General features: G+C 40.2%; 1 protein-coding gene across 6 annotated transcripts in view; it reads left to right on the top strand.

Moving 5' to 3' along the window:
- The window catches only part of PIR (pirin), a 108483-nt gene that overhangs the window by 32385 nt on the left and 56976 nt on the right, over positions 1-19122 (top strand). For all 6 annotated transcript variants that reach the window (XM_054544351.2, XM_002831412.4, XM_063721155.1 and 3 more), the window contains exons 4-5: positions 1280-1363; positions 4965-5171. In XM_054544351.2, coding sequence (XP_054400326.1) covers positions 1280-1363; positions 4965-5171 — 291 coding nt within the window. The remainder of the gene's footprint in view (positions 1-1279; positions 1364-4964; positions 5172-19122) is intronic.

Here is a 19122-nt window from a genome sequence, read left to right as displayed (position 1 = left end):
GTGAAATTCTCTCAAAGACATTGTATGGCTAATGTGGCCCAGTCACAGAGATTCTTTATCTCAGTTTACTCCACTTAGTTGCTCCTGACACTTTCCTCAACAAATTTTCTGTGGAAAAAGCAAACACGTCTTCACAGCTACCCAATAACTACTTTTTCTTTTTCCTTTTTTTCAAGCTTTATTGAGGTACAGTTGACAAATAAAAATTGTTTATATTCAAGGTGTACAACGTGATGATCTGATGTATGTATACATTGTGGAATGATTACCACAACCAAGCTAAGGTATCCATTACCTCACATAGTTACCTATTTTTGTGGTGAGAGCAGAGAAGATTACTCTCTTAGGAAATTTTAAGTGTACAATACTTACTGTTAATTCTAGTCACTATGCTGTGCTTTAGATCTTCAGAACATATTCATCTTGTCACTGCAAGTTTGTACCCTTTAATCAACATCTTCCCATGTTCCCTACCTCCTGACCCCTGGTAGCTACCCTTCTACTCTGTTTATGTGAGATCATGCAGTATTTGTCCCTCTGTGTCTGGCTTATTTCACTTAGCATAATATCCTCCAGGTTCATCCGTGTTGCTGAAAATGGCAAGATTTCCTTATTTTTTAAGGCTTACTAGTACTCCATTGTGTATATATACCACATTATCTATTTATTGGTCAACAGATACTCTAGTTATTTCTATATCTTGGCTATTATGAATAATGCTGCAATGAACATGGGAGTGTAAAATAACTCTTTGAGATAGTGATTTTATTTTGTTTGGATATATACCCAGGATGAGATTGCTGTGTTGTATAGGAGTTCTATTTTTCATCTTTTGAAGAACCTCCATATTCTTTTCCATAATGCCTATACTAATTTACCGTTCCACCAGCAATGTATAAGGATTCCCTTTTCTCCACACCCTCACCAACACTTGTTATCTTTTGACATTTTGCTAGTAGCTGTCCTAACATGTGAGGTGATATCTCATTGTAGCTTTCATTTGCATTTTTCTGACAATGTTGACTACCTTTTCATACACCTGTTGGCCATTTGTATTCTTCCTTGGAAAAGTGTCTATTCAAGTCCTTTGCCTATTTTTTTTTTTAATGAAAAGGCAACTCACGGAATGGGAGAAAATGTTTGCAAACCATATTATCCAATAAGGGATTAAGTTCCAAAATATACAAGGAACTCATACAAGTCAGTAGGAATAATTAAATAATAACCCAATTTAAAAATAGGCAAAGGATCTACTTTTTTTCCTGTTTGTTTTTCAAAGGTATCCTACCTCCTGGAAGGGGGCAGCATGGCCCATGAAGACTTCTGTGGACACACTGGTAAAATGAACCCAGGAGATTTGCAGGTATGGCCAAGGACAAGGAATTGCTGGTGGTTTAGTAGTTTTTGGGTGCACATGCTTGATCCTGCCCACTTCCAGTACATTCACCCTTTCCACACTCTCTCTATTATATTCTTGACTTCTCCCTTTCTACATATTCTTTTACTCAGCCTGGAAACCACACAGGTCTCTTATATTCTTTTTTCACACTTTCCTTGACCCCTCAATCACTTTTTAGCTCCCACCTAGTCTTTTTCTTACATTTCTCAAAAGAGTAATCAGGAATGATATCCCAACTTCCTTATCTTTCATTCGTTTTGTACTTACTGAAATCAGATTTGGCCTCTCAGTAGCCTCTTCCAAATCTTTACTGAAGCTTTTCAGGTAATGGTCACTTGTGATGTCCCAATTGCCAAATTCAGTGATTGTTTCAGTCCTCATCTTTCTAGACCTCTCTGCTGCATTTGAGACAATTTATTATTTATCTTCCAACTCATTTGCAGGGTTAGGTGTTATCACTTAAGACAATGACCTTGAGCCCTCCATCATCCTAGTCTTGTCTGAGATATGTTACAATTAAAATCCCCTAAAATACTTGGGTCATATTTGCCAGTTTTGTAAGTCGAAACTCTATACCAGGTACTTTCTGGGATTTTATATGTATATGTTTTGAGGAATGATAAATTCACATATTTGAATCATAATATTTCAATGAAAGTGAAATTTAAAGACAAAAAAGCAAACGAAAAAAGTCATGGCGAAAAGTCAATAGTAACCTCTCACTGGAGCAGAACATGAAATGAAGACTGCTTGCAAAGATAGATATGATGACTGGAAATGTCCTGATCGTGGAAGTGGTGACTTCTGCCATCTGCACCATGGAGCTGCCTAGCAGCCATATGTGTGAGACATTGGTCAACACTTCTTCTACCACTATAACTTCACATTGATTAGGATGATGATTGCATAGTGTCTTTCAGTTTATTCAGAGTTTTCGTATGCATGATCTCTTTGCGATAAGTATTATTATTATTATCGTTTTGAGACAGGGCCTCACTCTCTTGCTCAGGCTGTAGTGCAATGGTACATTCACGGGTCACTGCAGCCTCGACCTCCCCAGCTCAAGCGATCCTTCCACCTTAGCTTCCCTAGTAGGTGGGACCATGGGTGCACAACACCACACCTGGCTAATTTTACTTTTTTGTAGAGGTGGGGTCTCGTTATGTTGTCCAGGCTGGTCTCAAACTCCTAGGCTTAAGCGATCCACCTGCCTTGGCCTCCCAAAGTGCTTGGGTTACAAGCATGAGCCACTGTGCCCAGCAAAAAGAAGCATAATATTATTCTCATCTCATTTTTAAAAATGAGGAAATGGGGATTTAAAGATGTTTTTAAAAACAGATGCCCATGGCCTCAGAGCTAGTAAATGATGAGGATGGAAAGAAAACCCCATTCTCCCCTTCCAGATCCAATATATAGGCCATTTTAGGTAAGGTATTGCCAAACTAGCTCATATCTAAAAAGGATAACCAAGGTATTGAAAATATGAAGAAATGAACTTTTAAGGGAAAAGGAAAATGCTTAAAAATGGGAGGATGTCTTTGAGGGACACCAATAACTATCATTAGACAGAAGAAATGCAGCATAAGAGGGTGTTTAGGTATACCTTATACTGCATTAGAGCAGGGTCAACAAATTTTTTCTATAAAGGGCAAATGGGCTTTGGGGGCCATATGGCCTCTGTTGCCACTACCAGACTCTGTCATTGCAGCATGAAAGCAGACATAGACAGTATGTCAATGAATGGGCATGGCCGTGTGCCAATAAACCTTTACAAAAACAGGTGGCAGGTTAGATTGGGCCCCCAGGCTGTAGTTTGCCAACTCCTACATTAGAAGGTTTAACAAGCCTTTTCAAATGGGAGTAGAGGGAAATCTAGACTTCATGGAAGAAAAAAATCTTTGAAGTATGCGCTGGCCTCCTTTCAGATCCTTCAACTAATAATGCTCTTTCTTGTCTCAGATTCTTTTTCACATGCTGTTGTCTCTCTGTGGAATCCTCTTCCTCTTCCCCTTCCCCTGGCTAATTCTTACTCCTTGTTTGGATCTCAGCCTGAAGATTGCACCCTCAGATAAGCTGCCTTGAACGAGCAGGACACTTCATGTGCTCACAGAACCCTGTCATTCTTCGAAGCGCAAGCACAATTATAATGGCAATAATGATGCATGACATTGTTTGTCTAAGGATTTTTCCCCTGATGAGGGCTGTGTGGAAGATGCTTTTGATGGCCTGCCTCATAGCCCCTTGGCCCAACTGTGAGTTCAGGTGGTGATGGTCCCCGTATGTGTACAGTACCATCTCAAGTGCTGTTACTCTGTCTGAAGCTTTCTCCAGCCCTCACTGACCATATGTGGGCAGACCATATGTGTCAGTGATTTAACACTCCCCTGGGAACTCTTGGTCAGTGAAGGATGGGAATTAGAGTCTAAATACCCTAGCTTCCCCTCTTCTCCATGCAACAATTTGAAAGTACATACATGGTTCCCAGTGGGATTGAATTCCAGATGTCCACAGATGTAACCTTCTTATTAACAACTCTTTTTGGCTTTCTCCCTTGCCTCACTCTTCCCTACTCTCTCACTTGTGCTTTCTGCATCACTTTCCAAATAAACAACCTGCACATGTCTTTGTCTCAGGAACTTCTGTGGGAGAACTCAAACTAAGACAGGTAGGAAATGCGTCTATGATGTTCATACCTTCATCTCCAGATTCCAAGATTTAGTCTTTGGGGCTGGTCCCTAATCTGCTCTTAATAAAGACATGAACAAACACTTGAAGAATCTGCACAACAGTGGAGGCAATAATTGTTTCTCCAAGTAGCAAGGGTTCCATTACTGGAACTGAGCAAGTACAGACACAAATTAACCATCCACAGTATAGTGGATACTGGGGACCTCCAAATGTATTTTTAGGCCCACATATTTATATCCTCCAATGTCTGGGAACACTGGCTGCTGATGGCTCACAGCTGCTTCCCTCCCTAGGAACTGCCCTCTGCAGCAGGGAATTGCCTCACCCAAAGTTGTGCTTTCCACTTGGGGATGGCCCACAGTCAATGGTTTGCTGATGTGGGGATATAAAAACTTGGCCACATTGTCTCAAGTCGGGACAATTCTGAAGGTACATCTCAACTCCAGAGCTCCCTGTTGGATTGGCTAAAGCCTCTGTAGTAACTGCATTGCTGGTTGGCTTCTCCCCCTGCCCAATCCTGCTTTTTTCACTTCTTAAGTTGTATCTCCTGAGAACACAGCCCAGTATACTATCTTCCTGCAACTCCCCGTCTTAGAGCTTAATCTAAGACTCAGGGATGTCAAAGAGAGGATTCTTCCATTTGTGGGAATTCCAGTTCCAATGAGTTGATTTCAAGTGAGGAAGCACAGGAAGCATTTGCAAAGCTGGAAAGGGCCCCAGCAATTGTCACTGATGTTTATTATTCCTCTCGATGCCCAGGGGCTCTGATAGCAGCACTGGTAAGATGCCTCACTTAGTGATGGTGTAGTAATTGTTCCACCTATAGACTTATTAGGAGCTTGGTTATGTTTCCCTCTTGTTGGTTTGGTGTTTGCAGTGGATGACTGCGGGCCGGGGCATTCTGCACGCTGAGATGCCTTGCTCAGAGGAGCCAGCCCATGGCCTACAACTGTGGGTTAATTTGAGGAGCTCAGAGAAGATGGTGGAACCTCAGTACCAGGAACTGAAAAGTGAAGAAATCCCTAAACCCAGTAAGGATGGTGTGACAGTTGCTGTCATTTCTGGAGAAGCCCTGGGAATAAAGGTAAGCCAGACTATTGTGTCTATTTAACCTGAGGCGTGCAGTGACATAAGGCTGGCCCCTTCTGGGTTGTTAGCGCTCACTAGGTTTGCCAAAATTCATGTCCCGTGGGATGGACTTGATTCATAGTTGTCAGAATAAGTGCAACCTAAGAAAACTCAGAAATTTTTGCTGCATACAAACCCATAGAGTTAGGAAAATTACAAGAAAGCAAGCTCATATAAAGTTTGGTCAAGGAGCAATTTTCAAAGTGTGTCTTAATATGTATGCTGATTTAGCCTAATTCCTTTCACTTATAGTGCAATTTTATGCTTTAAATTATAGCTCCTTAGTACAGCAGGATTGCTACCTTTAAGAAACAACCAACCAAAAAGCAAGACTAAACTCCACAAAGATTTACGTAAATTACTTATGCCCAACTTAGTAATGTAAGGAAAGCACACTACTACATTGCAGAAAGTTTATTTTTAAATTTTAACTTGACAATTTGTCTAACCCATACATGACATGCCCTGTACATTCTTTTCAACTGGGACTTTATACTATTTGGGTTTATAGTCTCACCTTTTTGATTAAATAAATCAATTTAGGCTAAAGATTATGGATATATTTGTGGGAGGAAAGGGGTGTGGCAAATGCCATGTTAATTGTACACCAGAACTGCTCCTGAGGAGGATAAGATTCCTCACACCAACCAATTTGAGGTAGTGTGTTTTCTTAGGTGGGGTTTCCCAGAAGCAGACCCTGAGATGAAGATTCCCATCCAAGTGATTTTTAAGTAAGTGTTCCTAGGAGAACAGTAAAAGGAATCAGGACAAATTAGGGGAGGAAGTGAAGCAAGGCTGCCATCTCAGGCAAAGTCCTAACGAAGGTGGCTTTACCTTGATCCTGCAAGGGACTTTGAAGGATCAACGTGCCTCAGGGATGTCCGAGCCCATCCCTGGCAAGGGAGCCGGGCTTTCATGCTCCCTTACCCAATGGTCATTGGTTATGGCCATTAACTTTGAGGTGGAGGCACCGAAATGGTTAAAAGGGATCTGAGGGGATCTGGGAGAAGCCTTGACATCGGGTACTACACATGGAACCTGGCATTGAGTGCATCAAGATAATGGAAGTTACTCTGCCATTCTCCCAGTGCACAACCAGTACTTAAAACTATCTAAAACTAACTTCTGTAAATTTTAATTTTTTGATGTGTACCATCAGGGATAATGGCTTGGCAGTGGCTACTAACCAACCACTCAATGGGATGCATAGGATGGTTAACAGAATGGTCATGGTTATTGGTTGGGACTTACCAGTTTTTGTATTTCCTGAACTATAACCAAAGTTTTACTGTTTTTATTTATTTATTTATTTATTTTTACCTGTACCGTGCCTAGGTATATGGATTATTTTGTTTTGTGTTTCTAGTGCAAACAAAAGTAATTGAACAACAACAACAAAAAATCAAAGTTCACAAAGTTAAGCATACCTGACTGCTGTCCACACCCCTGGCAGAACTATTGCTTACTTTGCCGTTGGAAAAGACCCTTGGTTGTGTTTCTGTGACTCGTTTCTGTTTTTCCAAGCATTGGTCAGTGAGTGCCCTTTTCAGCTGTTTGTGAAGAGTTTCTTTCCCTTGAGCTCTGCAGAAGAGGGTTAAGATCCTGTGAGGACTTCCTGGTGTAGCAGCAAAAGATATTGTTCGGTATAGTATCAGGCAGAGTGGTCTACAGGGAGCTGAATTAATACAGATATGAAGCTGCTCACTCCATCTCACATGGTATTTTCCTTCCCTGCTTCCAGGACTCTGAGGTTTTAGGGACACACCTTTAGGGGATACTGAGATGGATAGTAGAGGGCAAGAAGCCCCCCTCTGCTTCAACCAAAGCACAAGACTTTGCCCGATTTCATATATTGTAATTGTCCATAAGATTTGATTTAGAAAAAGAGTTGAACTGTTGGCAGTTCAAAAGAGAAATCAGACCAGTGATTTAGTAGATTAGCAAAGCCAGTGATATCACGAATCCTTAGAGTTTACAACTACTTCTCATTTATAGAAATCATAAGGCAATTTAAAGTTGGAGCCAGTAAAGCACTTTTAAGCAGCAGACCATGTGGTCTTGTAATCACAGCCAAGGATAAGAGACCAGAGGTAATGTTTTAACTTTGTAAAATAATGTCTTAGTATCTGCCAGCTTCTATTATTTATTTTTGTTGAATAGAATCTCTGAAGTGAATTATGTTCTCCTAAGTAAATGATCAGTCTTTCTTATGAGTGAATTTTAATAATAATGCCTCTTAGAACCATGGGCAGCAGTAATTTAGATTTCAAGAGGCAGCGTGGTGCAGTGGTTACCTGCATGGACTCTGGAGATAGAATGCCTGGGTTGGAATCCTTACCATGAAATAGCTGTGTGGCCTTGGGCAAGGCAGTTGTTACCTTCTCTGGACCTCAGTGTCTCATCTATTAAATAGGATTTTTTGCGAAGATTAAGTGACTTTTTATACATTAAACTCTCAGAATAGTGCCAGACACATTGTAAGCATCATATAAGTGGCAGTTATTATTTTGATTAATTTATGGTAACTTGAACAGGAGCTGGGCTGAGATTTATGTCTGCCATCTAAGCTAAAGGGATTTGCTGTGATTTGGGAAGGGTTATTAACCTGCACTCAAGAAAGGACACCAGTAAGAGTCATTTTAAAGATAGGGAGCAACAGGCCATTACTTTGTGAGTCTCATAAGAAACATAGTTTTGCACATCTGAAGCCTTAATATCTGATTAACAAGGAATGACTGGGTCTTAAAAGGTCTAGACCTACCATAAAAAGAAACTGAATATTGTTTCGCATCAGGAAGACAATTTTAGGTTAAATTACAAGGTGAGGCTGAGAATATATATTTCAAGAGATTAATGTATTTATAACCAATACAGAGTCAACAACAACTTCCATCTCTGCAACTAAAATATCTAGAAAATGAAATTAGCAATAATTCCAGCACTTCGTCAACTTTAATATTCATGTGAATTACCTGAGGGTCTTGATAAAATGCAGACTCTGATTCAGCGCATCTGAGGTGGGATCTAAGAGTCTACATTTCTAACAGGCTCCCAGGTGATGCCAATACTGTGGTCTGGGGACCACTCTTTGGAACATGCATAATGGGCATGGGATACAAGACACAGGAGTTTACCCATCTTGAGAAATCATTTGATTAAGCTCCTATAGAAGATGTCAAATGATCTAGTACTGTGAATTTTGGCAAATCTCATTTAGCTTTTCTGGACCTCAGTCCCGACATCCACAAAAAAGGTGAGGGGGGTTTTGAATAAGATACTGTCGCTTTTATGAGCAACAAAACTGCCTTTTTGATACTACCAAGGGTAGCTGTATGCCTGTTTCCCAGGTTGTATGTGCCTGAGCATTTATTCAACCCTTGGAAAGCCAAGGCAGAACAAGATTCTGCCAGGACAGCACAGTCTAAAGTGAAGGCTGAACAGGGAGAAAAGGTTAAAATGGGATAGTTTGAATAGTTCCTGTCACTTTTGGAAGGTCAAAATCACATGTTTATTTCATGAAAGTATGAAATTCTCCAAACCCCATTCCATCCTTATCAGACAACTAATCAGCAATATTTATTGCCAGCTCTCTTTGGAACACAATTCTTTTTCCAAAAACACGCCTCTACTTGCCTCCTGCTGCTCTAAATTCTGTTGTCAGAAGCAAACCTTGAGGAGGCCTCAGCCCCACTGGGGTTAGAGAAAGGCAATCTGGAGCCAGATGGCCTTGGTTCAAGGCCAGCTCACCACTGACTCACTCTGAAGAAGTCACTTAAGATTGCTGTGCCTCAGTGTTCTCATCTGTAAAATGGAGAAGATTATAATGACCCAGTGCAGAGGGTTGCCGGGAGGATTAGGTTGGCTATTACTTGTGAAGTACTTAGAACTGGTGCAGAGTAAGCCCTCTACAAGTGGTTGCTATTTTCACTTCCATACAAAATCTTTGGGCAGTTTTCATGTGGCCTGCAAATGTAACCAAAAGAATCTTTCTTCTGATGGACAGTCTGTATATTCATGTGTTGGATGATAACCAAACTTTAAAAAATTTAATTTTCAAAAATGCCTGCTAAACATCTCATGTAATTCACTCAGATCATACCACTGTGCACTTAGCACCGGAAACAATGCCTGAGACATAACAGATGATCAATAAATATTTTCAAATGAGTAAATGAAATCATTAAAATATACATGGATGCTGGAATAAGAGAAATGAAGGTAAAGTATTAAGAAGATAGACAATATAGGGATTAAGAATGAGTGAAATAAGCTTAAAATGAGCTTACTAAAAAGTTAAGAGAACAATAAAATTAGCTAAATTATATGTTAAACTATTTAAGGGATTAGGAAGTAAGGAAATAAAAACCAGATTGATCTTTTTTTTTTTCTTTAAATGTGGACTCTTTTGCAGGACCCAAATTGTTCTTGCAGGTTTCTTCAAGCAGTGACAATAATGGTGAACAAAGGTTCAGAGGCTTGTGGTTCCCCTTGGAAGTCCACAGGCAGGTGTCTTCTTATCTGCTTTAGCTTCTTCCATGTAGCTTTTCAGGGCATGGCTTGAGCTCCAGAATAGTGGATATACTTACCAGCTTTCTAGGCATTTCTTGTGGATATCTCCCCTCCCTTGCCGGTTTAGCTGTACAAGCATTGGAAGACCCCATGTCCCTCGGGCAATTCTTTCCTAGTCAACGAGCAACCTGCCCACTAATCGGCCTGTGTTGGTTGTGGGTTGACAAGTAATTTATAATCAAGCCTGTAATAATCCCCTGTGATTTGGATAGCTGATAGAGTCTCCTGGCTATAGCAAGCCACTGGTGCACACACACGATTTTTCCTGTACCAGAACTAGAGAGAAATAGCTGCCCACATTTTCCAGGTTTTGCTTTCATCCAAGACACTTTTAGGGGCTGGATGTTATTTGAAACACTTTATCACCAAAATGCAATTTTGTCAGTATTCCTTCTACCTTAACTTGATTAAAAATATATTTTATGTGGCTTTTGGGGGAATACTTTTATAGCACATGCAAACGGTAGTGGGTTTTGGGCAATCAGAATACTGGAAGGTAAACTTAAAACATTTTTGCATCTTAGTAAACTCAGAACATTTTCAGGGGAGATTTGACTTCTTTGATTATATTGGGCACATTTAAGGAGCTCCTCCCTCACCTGCCTTCCTGCATTTGCTTCCGTCCACTGTGTGATGTGGAGAGAGCTGGGCTCTTCCCACAGGAGGCTGCTCTTTTCTTCTCAAGCTCAAGAGAACAATATTTTGAAGTAGCATTAAAAAAAACTATTAAATCATGGAAACAGGTAACATATACACACACACTTTTTTTGCCTTTGAAATATTTCAGCAAGTTCATGGATCTAGCTAAAAAAAAGAGAAATAACGGATACTCTCCTAATGGCAGAGAGTGTGAGAGGGGCACTGGGTTTCTGACATAGGGAGCTTGAGTAAACAGGCTCCAGCTGTCCCAGAGAGCAAGCAAAGGAAAAACAACACTTGCTTGGGAAGGAATTCTCCCTTCCAAAGACCTCTCTTTTAATTTATTGTATTTATAAATCAGAGCGCTCTGTGATAGATTTAAAAACTGGATATTTAACAAATGTTCCCTTTGGGGTGAGCGTAGCAGGGATAAGGATGGACCTGAAACTTCCCTCAGTATGTCTTTTAATTTTTACTTTTGAAAGATAGAAATGCTTACATATTTAAAATATCAAGTTAAACCAGAAGTGAAAAAAGAAACAAGTCTTAAAATCAAAAACAAATAGAAACAAGTGAAGAATCTAAAATTGGTATAAAGATATTGGCAACATAACCACACAGAGAAAACATTTATTTGAAGGGCTTTTAAACATGGTTTCCTGGCTGTACGTTTTAGTGGGATATATTCTAAAGACAAAAAGAACAGCAAAAAATATTTTAAACTTTACTCCATAGTTTTTGTCGTTAGTGTTGGTTTTATAATTTCATAACAAGTTAATGTGTATTATGAAATAAAACAAATTAGTAAATTTGTTAATGTTTATAGAAATCAAGATTTTCAGTATAAGAAAAATGGATACAAATATAAAAGAGCTAAGAAAAATACTGTAATATTCAATGTTAAATTCAACATTAAATAGACATTTTAAAACAGTGGATGGCCATTATTTCTTTGAGGCAGTTTCTGGAAACAATATGATTTTATCATTTTAGGAGTCCAAGATTTTTGATGATGCAATTTATGTTTCTTTCTGATAACAACTCCATTCTCCACTGATTATTTCCATTGATTTTTTTATGGTTCATGTTTAATTCAATGCTATGAGAAGTGCTTTAAAAAGTTCCACCTAAGAAATTCACAATCACCCTAATGAATTCTGGTGAAATTACCCTTTTAAGACATTCTATAACTGTATTTTAATGGATAGATAGGAGGAGAAAGTAAAGGAAATATCCACATGAATCAGAGAGCTTCCTGGTCTCTTTCTGACACAGGGCAAGGGAGGAAGCAGAACATTTTGGGGAGAAAGAATTCTGCAAAATACTGTAGAAAAAAGGAGTTGAGGATTTCCCCATCTTCATCTCCTTGCTTCTATGCACCAAGGTCCAACCCAGGTCCCCTCTCTTTGGTGCAGCCTTCTCAGCTGTCCTGGCCGACAAGCATCTCAACTTCTGCCCAGATCCACACAGCCATTCTGTCTTCATAACTCATGAGATTTTTGGGCTGATGGCATTTAATTTACATGTCCCATTTCCCCTTAATTCCTATTAGGCACCTGCTGTGTGTACATCATGCAGTTCCCTGGAGATACAATGTGAGTAAGATACAACCACTGTCCTCAAAAATGCTCACAGTCTAGCTTGGGAGAGAAACCGGCAAACAGCAGAAGTATAATGTGACACAGGAAACACGAAAACAGCAGTATGTGAAAATCTCATGATACTCCAAAATAGGGAGAATCAATTCTGCTTGTGTGGATGGAGCAAGGGAAAGAAAGATTGGGCAGGGATCACATCTTGTAATGGCTTGTATAAAGACTTGGATAGTAAGAGTGCAGTGACTATTTAGGCGTCCTGATGCAGGCTGCATAGGCAACCAGATACTTGGTGGAGTTATGGCAGGGCAAGAGGAAGGAAATGATGCAAAATATGGGGATGGAGAAAAACCCAAGTTTGTGTACTTCTGGATTTTGCCTAAGGCCAACGTTTGTTGTATGCATATTCTTGCATCCTTCTCTCACAAGGTTTTAAATAGTAGGGCATGAGGTTAAGGTGCAGTGGCCTCCCCAGCATGCTATATGCAGTCCATCTCATCTCAGGTTTCATGAAGCAGTTCATTCTACCGGACGTGCCTGCTACTGCTGAGAAGGACGTGCCTTCTCAGGCCATGTAGCCTGAGAAGATGATCAGCAACATTCCACAGACAAGTGCAAAACTTGGCTTGGATTCACTGTTGAGAATAGGCACAATTAGGTCTGCTAGTCTTGTTTAGTAAATAGGAAGACACCAAAGAAATGTACCCAGCAACTTCAAAGAATTTGTCTTGTGGTAGGCAGCCGTAGTTGGCACTTCATTTGCAGTTAGGAATGTGCAAATAAACAGTGGTCAGGATCTGCTCAAATCAGCTGGACAAAAGCTTACTCTTGCCCAGGGCAGCCCACTCACCCCAGAAATACCATTCTTGGTGTGCACAAAGGGTGCCAGATGTTCTTATTCATTCAAGATGTCCCTGCTGACCTAATCCCTAAGAAGTACATTCCAGTCGTGGCGACAAGCCCTCTCCTTCCAGTGAATGAAGAATGGATAGGTGCACTTTTAAACCAGAAGTAACACCCTGTGCCATTCATACTTTGTTGGCCTTAGTAATCAGGATTGTAACTTAGCAGGGAAATTTAGACTAAGAGCATAATAAAAGCTATTAAAAAAAACCCAAAGTGTCAACTTCAATAAAGGTTAGTGGTCACTTTAGCATATTATTGTAATCACTTCTATGGCCATCGAGACTTGCCCTTTTAGGATATAGTATGTCTTTTCCCAGGAACACATTACATATTTTTTCTAACCACAGAAAAAAATGCAGGACAGCTTCAGAGAGCTGTCTTGAGACTCTTGCATGTTGCATTAAAAGCTGAGCTCTTATGGATATAAATAAAGTGGATGTCAGTATTTTAAAAACTGGTATCAGCCGCTGGGCGTGGTGGCTCACGCCTGTAATCCCAGCACTTTGGGAGGCCGAGGCGGGTGGATCACGAGGTCAGGAGATCGAGACCATCCTGGCTAACACGGTGAAACCCCGTCTCTACTAAAAATACAAAAACAAAATTAGCCAGGCATGGTGGTGGGCGCCTGTAGTCCCAGCTACTCGGGAGGCTGAGGCAGGAGAACGGCGTGAACCCACGAGGCGGAGCTTGCAGTGAGCCGAGATCATGCCACTGCACTCCAGCCTGGGCCCTGGGCGACAGAGTGAGACTCCATCTCAAAAAACAAACAAACAAAAAAAAAAAAAAACAACTGGTATCAACATATATGAAGCTATGTTGTTGATAGCTGCAAACACAGTACTTTATTTTGACCAAAGCAGAAATCCTTGGGATCATGTAGGTTTTGAATAATTTGATCAAACTCACACTCAAATGTGTTGAGCAAATTCAGGTTCAGATAAAATTCTGATTACTGGAAGCATTAGAAGTTTATAGTATGTAAATTATATCTCAATAAATCTGTTTTGAAAAGGAATTCTACTCCTGTGGACAGGTATAGGTACTCCAAGATAGCCAAGTATTTAGACATTTCAACTCAAATGAGCTCTAAATCATTGGTAGTAACGATTAAAGGAATAGCATGTTCTGTCATAAAAATCACAGGGAATCATTTTTTGCCATCCATTGCAGATCCAGGGGCTGTTCAGTATTCCTTTGGCTTAGTAAAATGAGATGAGTTCAGCAAACATTTACTGATGGCCAGCTGCATGCAAGACCCTATAGAGGTATGAGGGGAAAAGGTGAAAAAATCAGGGGGCTGGATGGATGCAATTGAAGGGAAAGACATATCAACTGATAGCATGAGTATACTGTGGTGAGTCAGCACACTAGAAATCATGGCAGGCTAATGGGAAAGCAGAGGACGAGGCTCAGTCCAATCTGGAGGTCCAAGAAAACAGGCCTAAGTCTAAAGGAGAAAACTGACTTGGCGAAGAAGGGTGGAATGTCTAGATCAAGCTTATTCAACTCGTGGCCCAGGACAACTTTGAATATGGCCCAACACAAATTTATAAACTTTCTTAAAACATTGTGAGATTTTTGTTTGTGATTTTTTTTCTTTTAGCTCATCAGCTATCATTAATGTTAGTGTATTTTATGTGTGGCCCAAGACAATTCTTCTTCCAGTGTGGCCCAGGGAAGCCATTTTGGCCACCCCTGGTCTAGATGGTGCAGAAGGAGACAGCATGAGTAGAGGTGTTTCTGCACAGAGAAACAGTGTTCAGTGGTATAAACCAATGCTTTAAGAAGGCCTTCAAAACACACGTTCATTTTCTAAAGTATGAAAATTGGAAAAGTTCTTATCTTTCCTATGTAAAATTTGTCTGGTACTTTGTGTGTTTCTCTCTCTTAGTTTTTTTAAACTTTTCAAATTTATTCTCTTTTGTTTTTAGAAATATCTTGAATAGGCTGGGCGTGGTGGCTAACGCCTGTAATCCCAGCACTTTGGGAGGCCGAGGCGGGTGGATCACGAGGTCAAGAGATCGAGACCATCCTGGCTAACACCGTGAAACCCCGTCTCTATTAAAAATGCAAAAAATTAGCCGGGCGTGGTGGCGAGTGCCTGTAGTCCCAGCTACTCGGGAGGCTGAGGCAGGAGAATGGCGTGAACCCAGGAGGCGGAGCTTGCAGTGAGCCGAGATCGCGCCACTGCACTCCAGCCTGGGCGACAGAGCGAGACTCCGTCTCAAAAAAAAGAAAAAAAAAAGAAATATCTTGAATATACTGAGGACGTTTCACCTGGACTAGTTGCTCATCTGTATTCTTTACCTTTTACCTCCCTCCCCGAGCCAACAAAACTCAAACACAATGCTCTCACGATGCCATCTAATGGAGTCTTTTGTATTGAGACTATGGCTGTTATGTTTGGAATACAATATGGACTGATTAAGATCTGGCTCCTCCAGATTTGTTGAGAAATAAAACAATGACAATTTACCTCTTTTTCGTAAAACCTTAAAGCCCCCTTGCTCTGTTTGTTTTGTTTTATTTTTATTATTATACTTTAAGTTCTGGGGTACATGTGCACAACGTGCAGGTTTGTTACATAGGCATACATGTGCCATGTTGGTTTGCTGCACCCATCAACTCGTCATTTACGTTGGGTATTTCTCCTAATGGTATCCCTCCCCCAGACCCGCACCCCCCGACCGGCCCCGGTGTGTGATGTTCCCCGCCCTGTGTCCAAGTGTTCTCATTGTTCAAGATGATCGTTTTTAACATTATGGAAGGAAACCATGATGGTCATAATTTTTCTACCCTAGATCAACTATAAATAGCAATTAGAGAAATTTAAATGCCTCTTTTTTAAAGGAAGCCATTTTGATGTCCAGAACAAGGCTCTTCTGTCCCACTGCCTTCAGTCACCTGCCTCTGATTAATTTTCTTCTCATCTCTGGGCTCTAAGAACAATACTGGCTTCCCCACCCAACCTCCCACCCCCACGTGTTATTCTCTAGTTACAAAGAAGCGATACACAGGACAGAGGGAGAGCTGGGCAGTGAAAAGGAGGAAGAAAACCCGACACTGTTTCTGCACCACCTTGGTTCCTTTAACATTGATTTTTGGGCCTTTCCACCCTGTCTCCACCAAACAGATTTCTTGTAAACTGCTCCCTGCCTCTGTTTCCTTAGGTTTTCTGCCAATTGAGTCCCCCAGCTAGATTCTTTTCCTCAGCAGCCTCCACTCTGGCTGTGGCAGCTCTGCTTGTCAGGAGTCAGCACCCACCTATGTTTTTGTCTGCCTTGGGAGACTTTGAGTGTCTCTAAGTAACTACCAAGACTTGGCTGGTGGATTTTCCCAGCATCAGATATGGATTTGAGGCCATCTGTTACATGTCAGTCCAAAAGAAGTTTTGAGCAAGAGTTCTGGTGACTGTCATTAAGTGTTTTCGTAGGTTTTAACTGACAAAGTCTGTCAGCCAAACAAAAGCAGACCAGTTTATTGAAGAGGGCCTAGAATTCAGTGGAAGTCAAATGTAGGGAGTTGAGGTTGAGAAGACCAAAAGATAACACAGGCATAGCCCAGAGATATTGTGGGTTCAGTTCCAGATCACTGTAATAAAGGGAATATTGCAATAAAGCGAATCACACATTTTTTTTTGCTTCCTAGTGCATATAAAAGTTATGTTTACACTATTTTGTAGTCTGTTAAGTATGCAATAGCATTATATCTAAAAAAGTACATACCTTAATTTAAACATACTTTTGTTGAAAAATGCTAATGATCATCTGAACCTCCAGCGCGTCCTAATGTTTCTGCTGATGGAGAATCTTGTCTCAGTGTTGGTGAGTGCTGACTGATTAGAGTGGTAGTTGCTGAAGGTTGGGGTGGCTGTGGCAATTTCTTAAAATCAGACAACAATGTTGTTTGCTGCATTGATTGACTCTTCCTTTCGCGAAATATTTCTCTGTAGCATGTAATGCTGTTCGATTATATTTTACCCACAGTAGAACTTCTTTCAAAATTGGAGTCAATACTCTCCAACCCTTCCACTGCTTTATCAACTGAGTTTATCTGATATTTTAAAACTTTTGTTGTCATTTCCACAATGTTCACAGCATCTTCACCAGGAGGTTCCCTCTCAAGAAACTACTTTCTTTGCTCTTTGATAAGAGTCATCTCCTCATCTGCTGAAGTTTTGTCATGAGCTTGTAGCAATTCAGTCACATCTTCAGGCTCCACTTCTAATTCTAGTTCTCTTGCTATTCCCACCATATTTGCAGTGACTTCCTCCACTGAAGTCTTGAACCCCTTTAAAGTCACCCATTAGTGTTGGAATCAACTTCTACCAAACTCCTATTAATGTTGATATTTTGATCCCCTCCCATGAATCACAAATGTTCTTAATGGCATCTAGAGCAGCGAATCCTTTCCAGAAGGTTTTCAGCTTACTTTGCCCAGATCCATTAGAGGAATCACCATCTACGGCAGCTATAGCCTTATGAAATTTATAATTATAATTATTATACTTGTAATTAATAAAATAATTAATTGATGATGATTAATATCAATTAAATTATTGAATAGTAATTGTTAATAATATTATGATGAATTATAATAGGGAGTAATCTTGACTTTCAAGTCTGAAATAATGAGACTTGAAAGTTGAAATTACTCCTTGATTCATGGGCTGCTAAGTGGATGTTGTGTTAGCGGCACATTAATCTTGCACATCTCCATCAGAGCTCTTGGTTGACCAAATGCATTGTCAATGAGCAGTAATATTTTTAAAGGAATTTTTTTTTTCTGAATAGTAGGGCTCAATAATAGACTTAAATATTCAGCAAACCATGCTGTACACAGAATAGCTTTCATTCAGGTTTTGTTCTTCCATTTCTAGAACACAAGTAGTGTAGATTTAGCATAATTCTTAAGGGCCCTAGGATTTTTACAATGGTAAATGAACACTGGCTTCAACTTAAAGTCACCAGCTGCATTAATCCCTAATGAGAGAGAGTCAGCCTGTTCTTTGAAGCTTTGAAGACAAGCATCAACTTCTCTCTAGCTATGAAAGTCATAGATGGAATCTTTTTTCAATATAAGGCTGTTTCATCTACATTGAAAATCTGTTGTTTAGTGTAGCCACCTTCATCAATGATCTTAGCTAAATCTTCTGGATAACTTACTGCAGCTTCTCCATCAGCACTTGCTACTTTACCTTCTACTTTTATGTTATGGAGATGTCTTCTTTCCTTAAACCTCAATAACCAACCTCTGCTAGCTTCCAACTTTTCTTCTACAGTTTCCTCACCTCTCTCAGCCTTCACAGAAGTGAAGAGAGTTAAGGTCTTGCTCTGGATTGGACTTTGGCTTAAGGGAATGTTGTGGGTAGTTTGATCTTCCATCCAGACCACTCAAACTTTCTCCATATCAGCAATTAGGCTGTTTTGCTTTCTTATCATCTGTGTGTTCGCTGGAGTAGCACTTTTAATTTCCTTCAGAAACTTTTCCCTTGCATTCCCAACTTGGCTAACTGGTGCAAGAGGCCTAGCTCTTGGCCTATCTCGGCTTTTGACATGCCTTCCTCACTAAGCTTAATCATTTCTAGCTTTTTATTTAAAGTGAGAGACATATGACTCTTTCTTTCTCCTGAACACATCGAGGCCATTGTGGGGTTGTTAATTGGTCTCATTTCAATATTGTGTCTCAGAACAGGGAGACTCAAGGAGAGGGAGAGAGATGGAGAACGGCCAGTTGGGGGAGCAGTCAGAACACACATTTATCAATTAAGTTCGATGTGTCTTATGTCGGCACAGTTCTGTGGTGCATCAAAACAATTTCAATAGTAACATCAAAGATCACAGATAATAGATATAGTGATAATGAAAAAGTTTGAAATATGTCAAGAATTACCAAAATGTGACACTGAGATGTGAGGTGAGCACATGCTGTTGGAAAAATGACACCAATAGGTTTGCTCAACATAGGGTTACCACAAACTTTCAATTTGTAAAAAAAAAAAAAAAAAAAAAAACCCATATATTTTACAAAGCACAATAAAGGAAGTGTGATAAAACAAGGTATGCCTGTACGTCTTTCTTTCCCTCCCAAGTTCAGAACGAATTGAGAGGGAGACTGAGGAGTTGGCCAGATAGGGATCCAAATATCATCTTTCTTACCAGTAAAATCTAGATAAAAGCACACGACTTATATCTGAGA

This window comes from Pongo abelii, chromosome X (genome assembly GCF_028885655.2).
Source record: "Pongo abelii isolate AG06213 chromosome X, NHGRI_mPonAbe1-v2.0_pri, whole genome shotgun sequence".
In the NCBI taxonomy this organism is placed as follows: domain Eukaryota; kingdom Metazoa; phylum Chordata; class Mammalia; order Primates; family Hominidae; genus Pongo; species Pongo abelii.
This window is presented reverse-complemented; position numbering and strand designations above follow the sequence as displayed.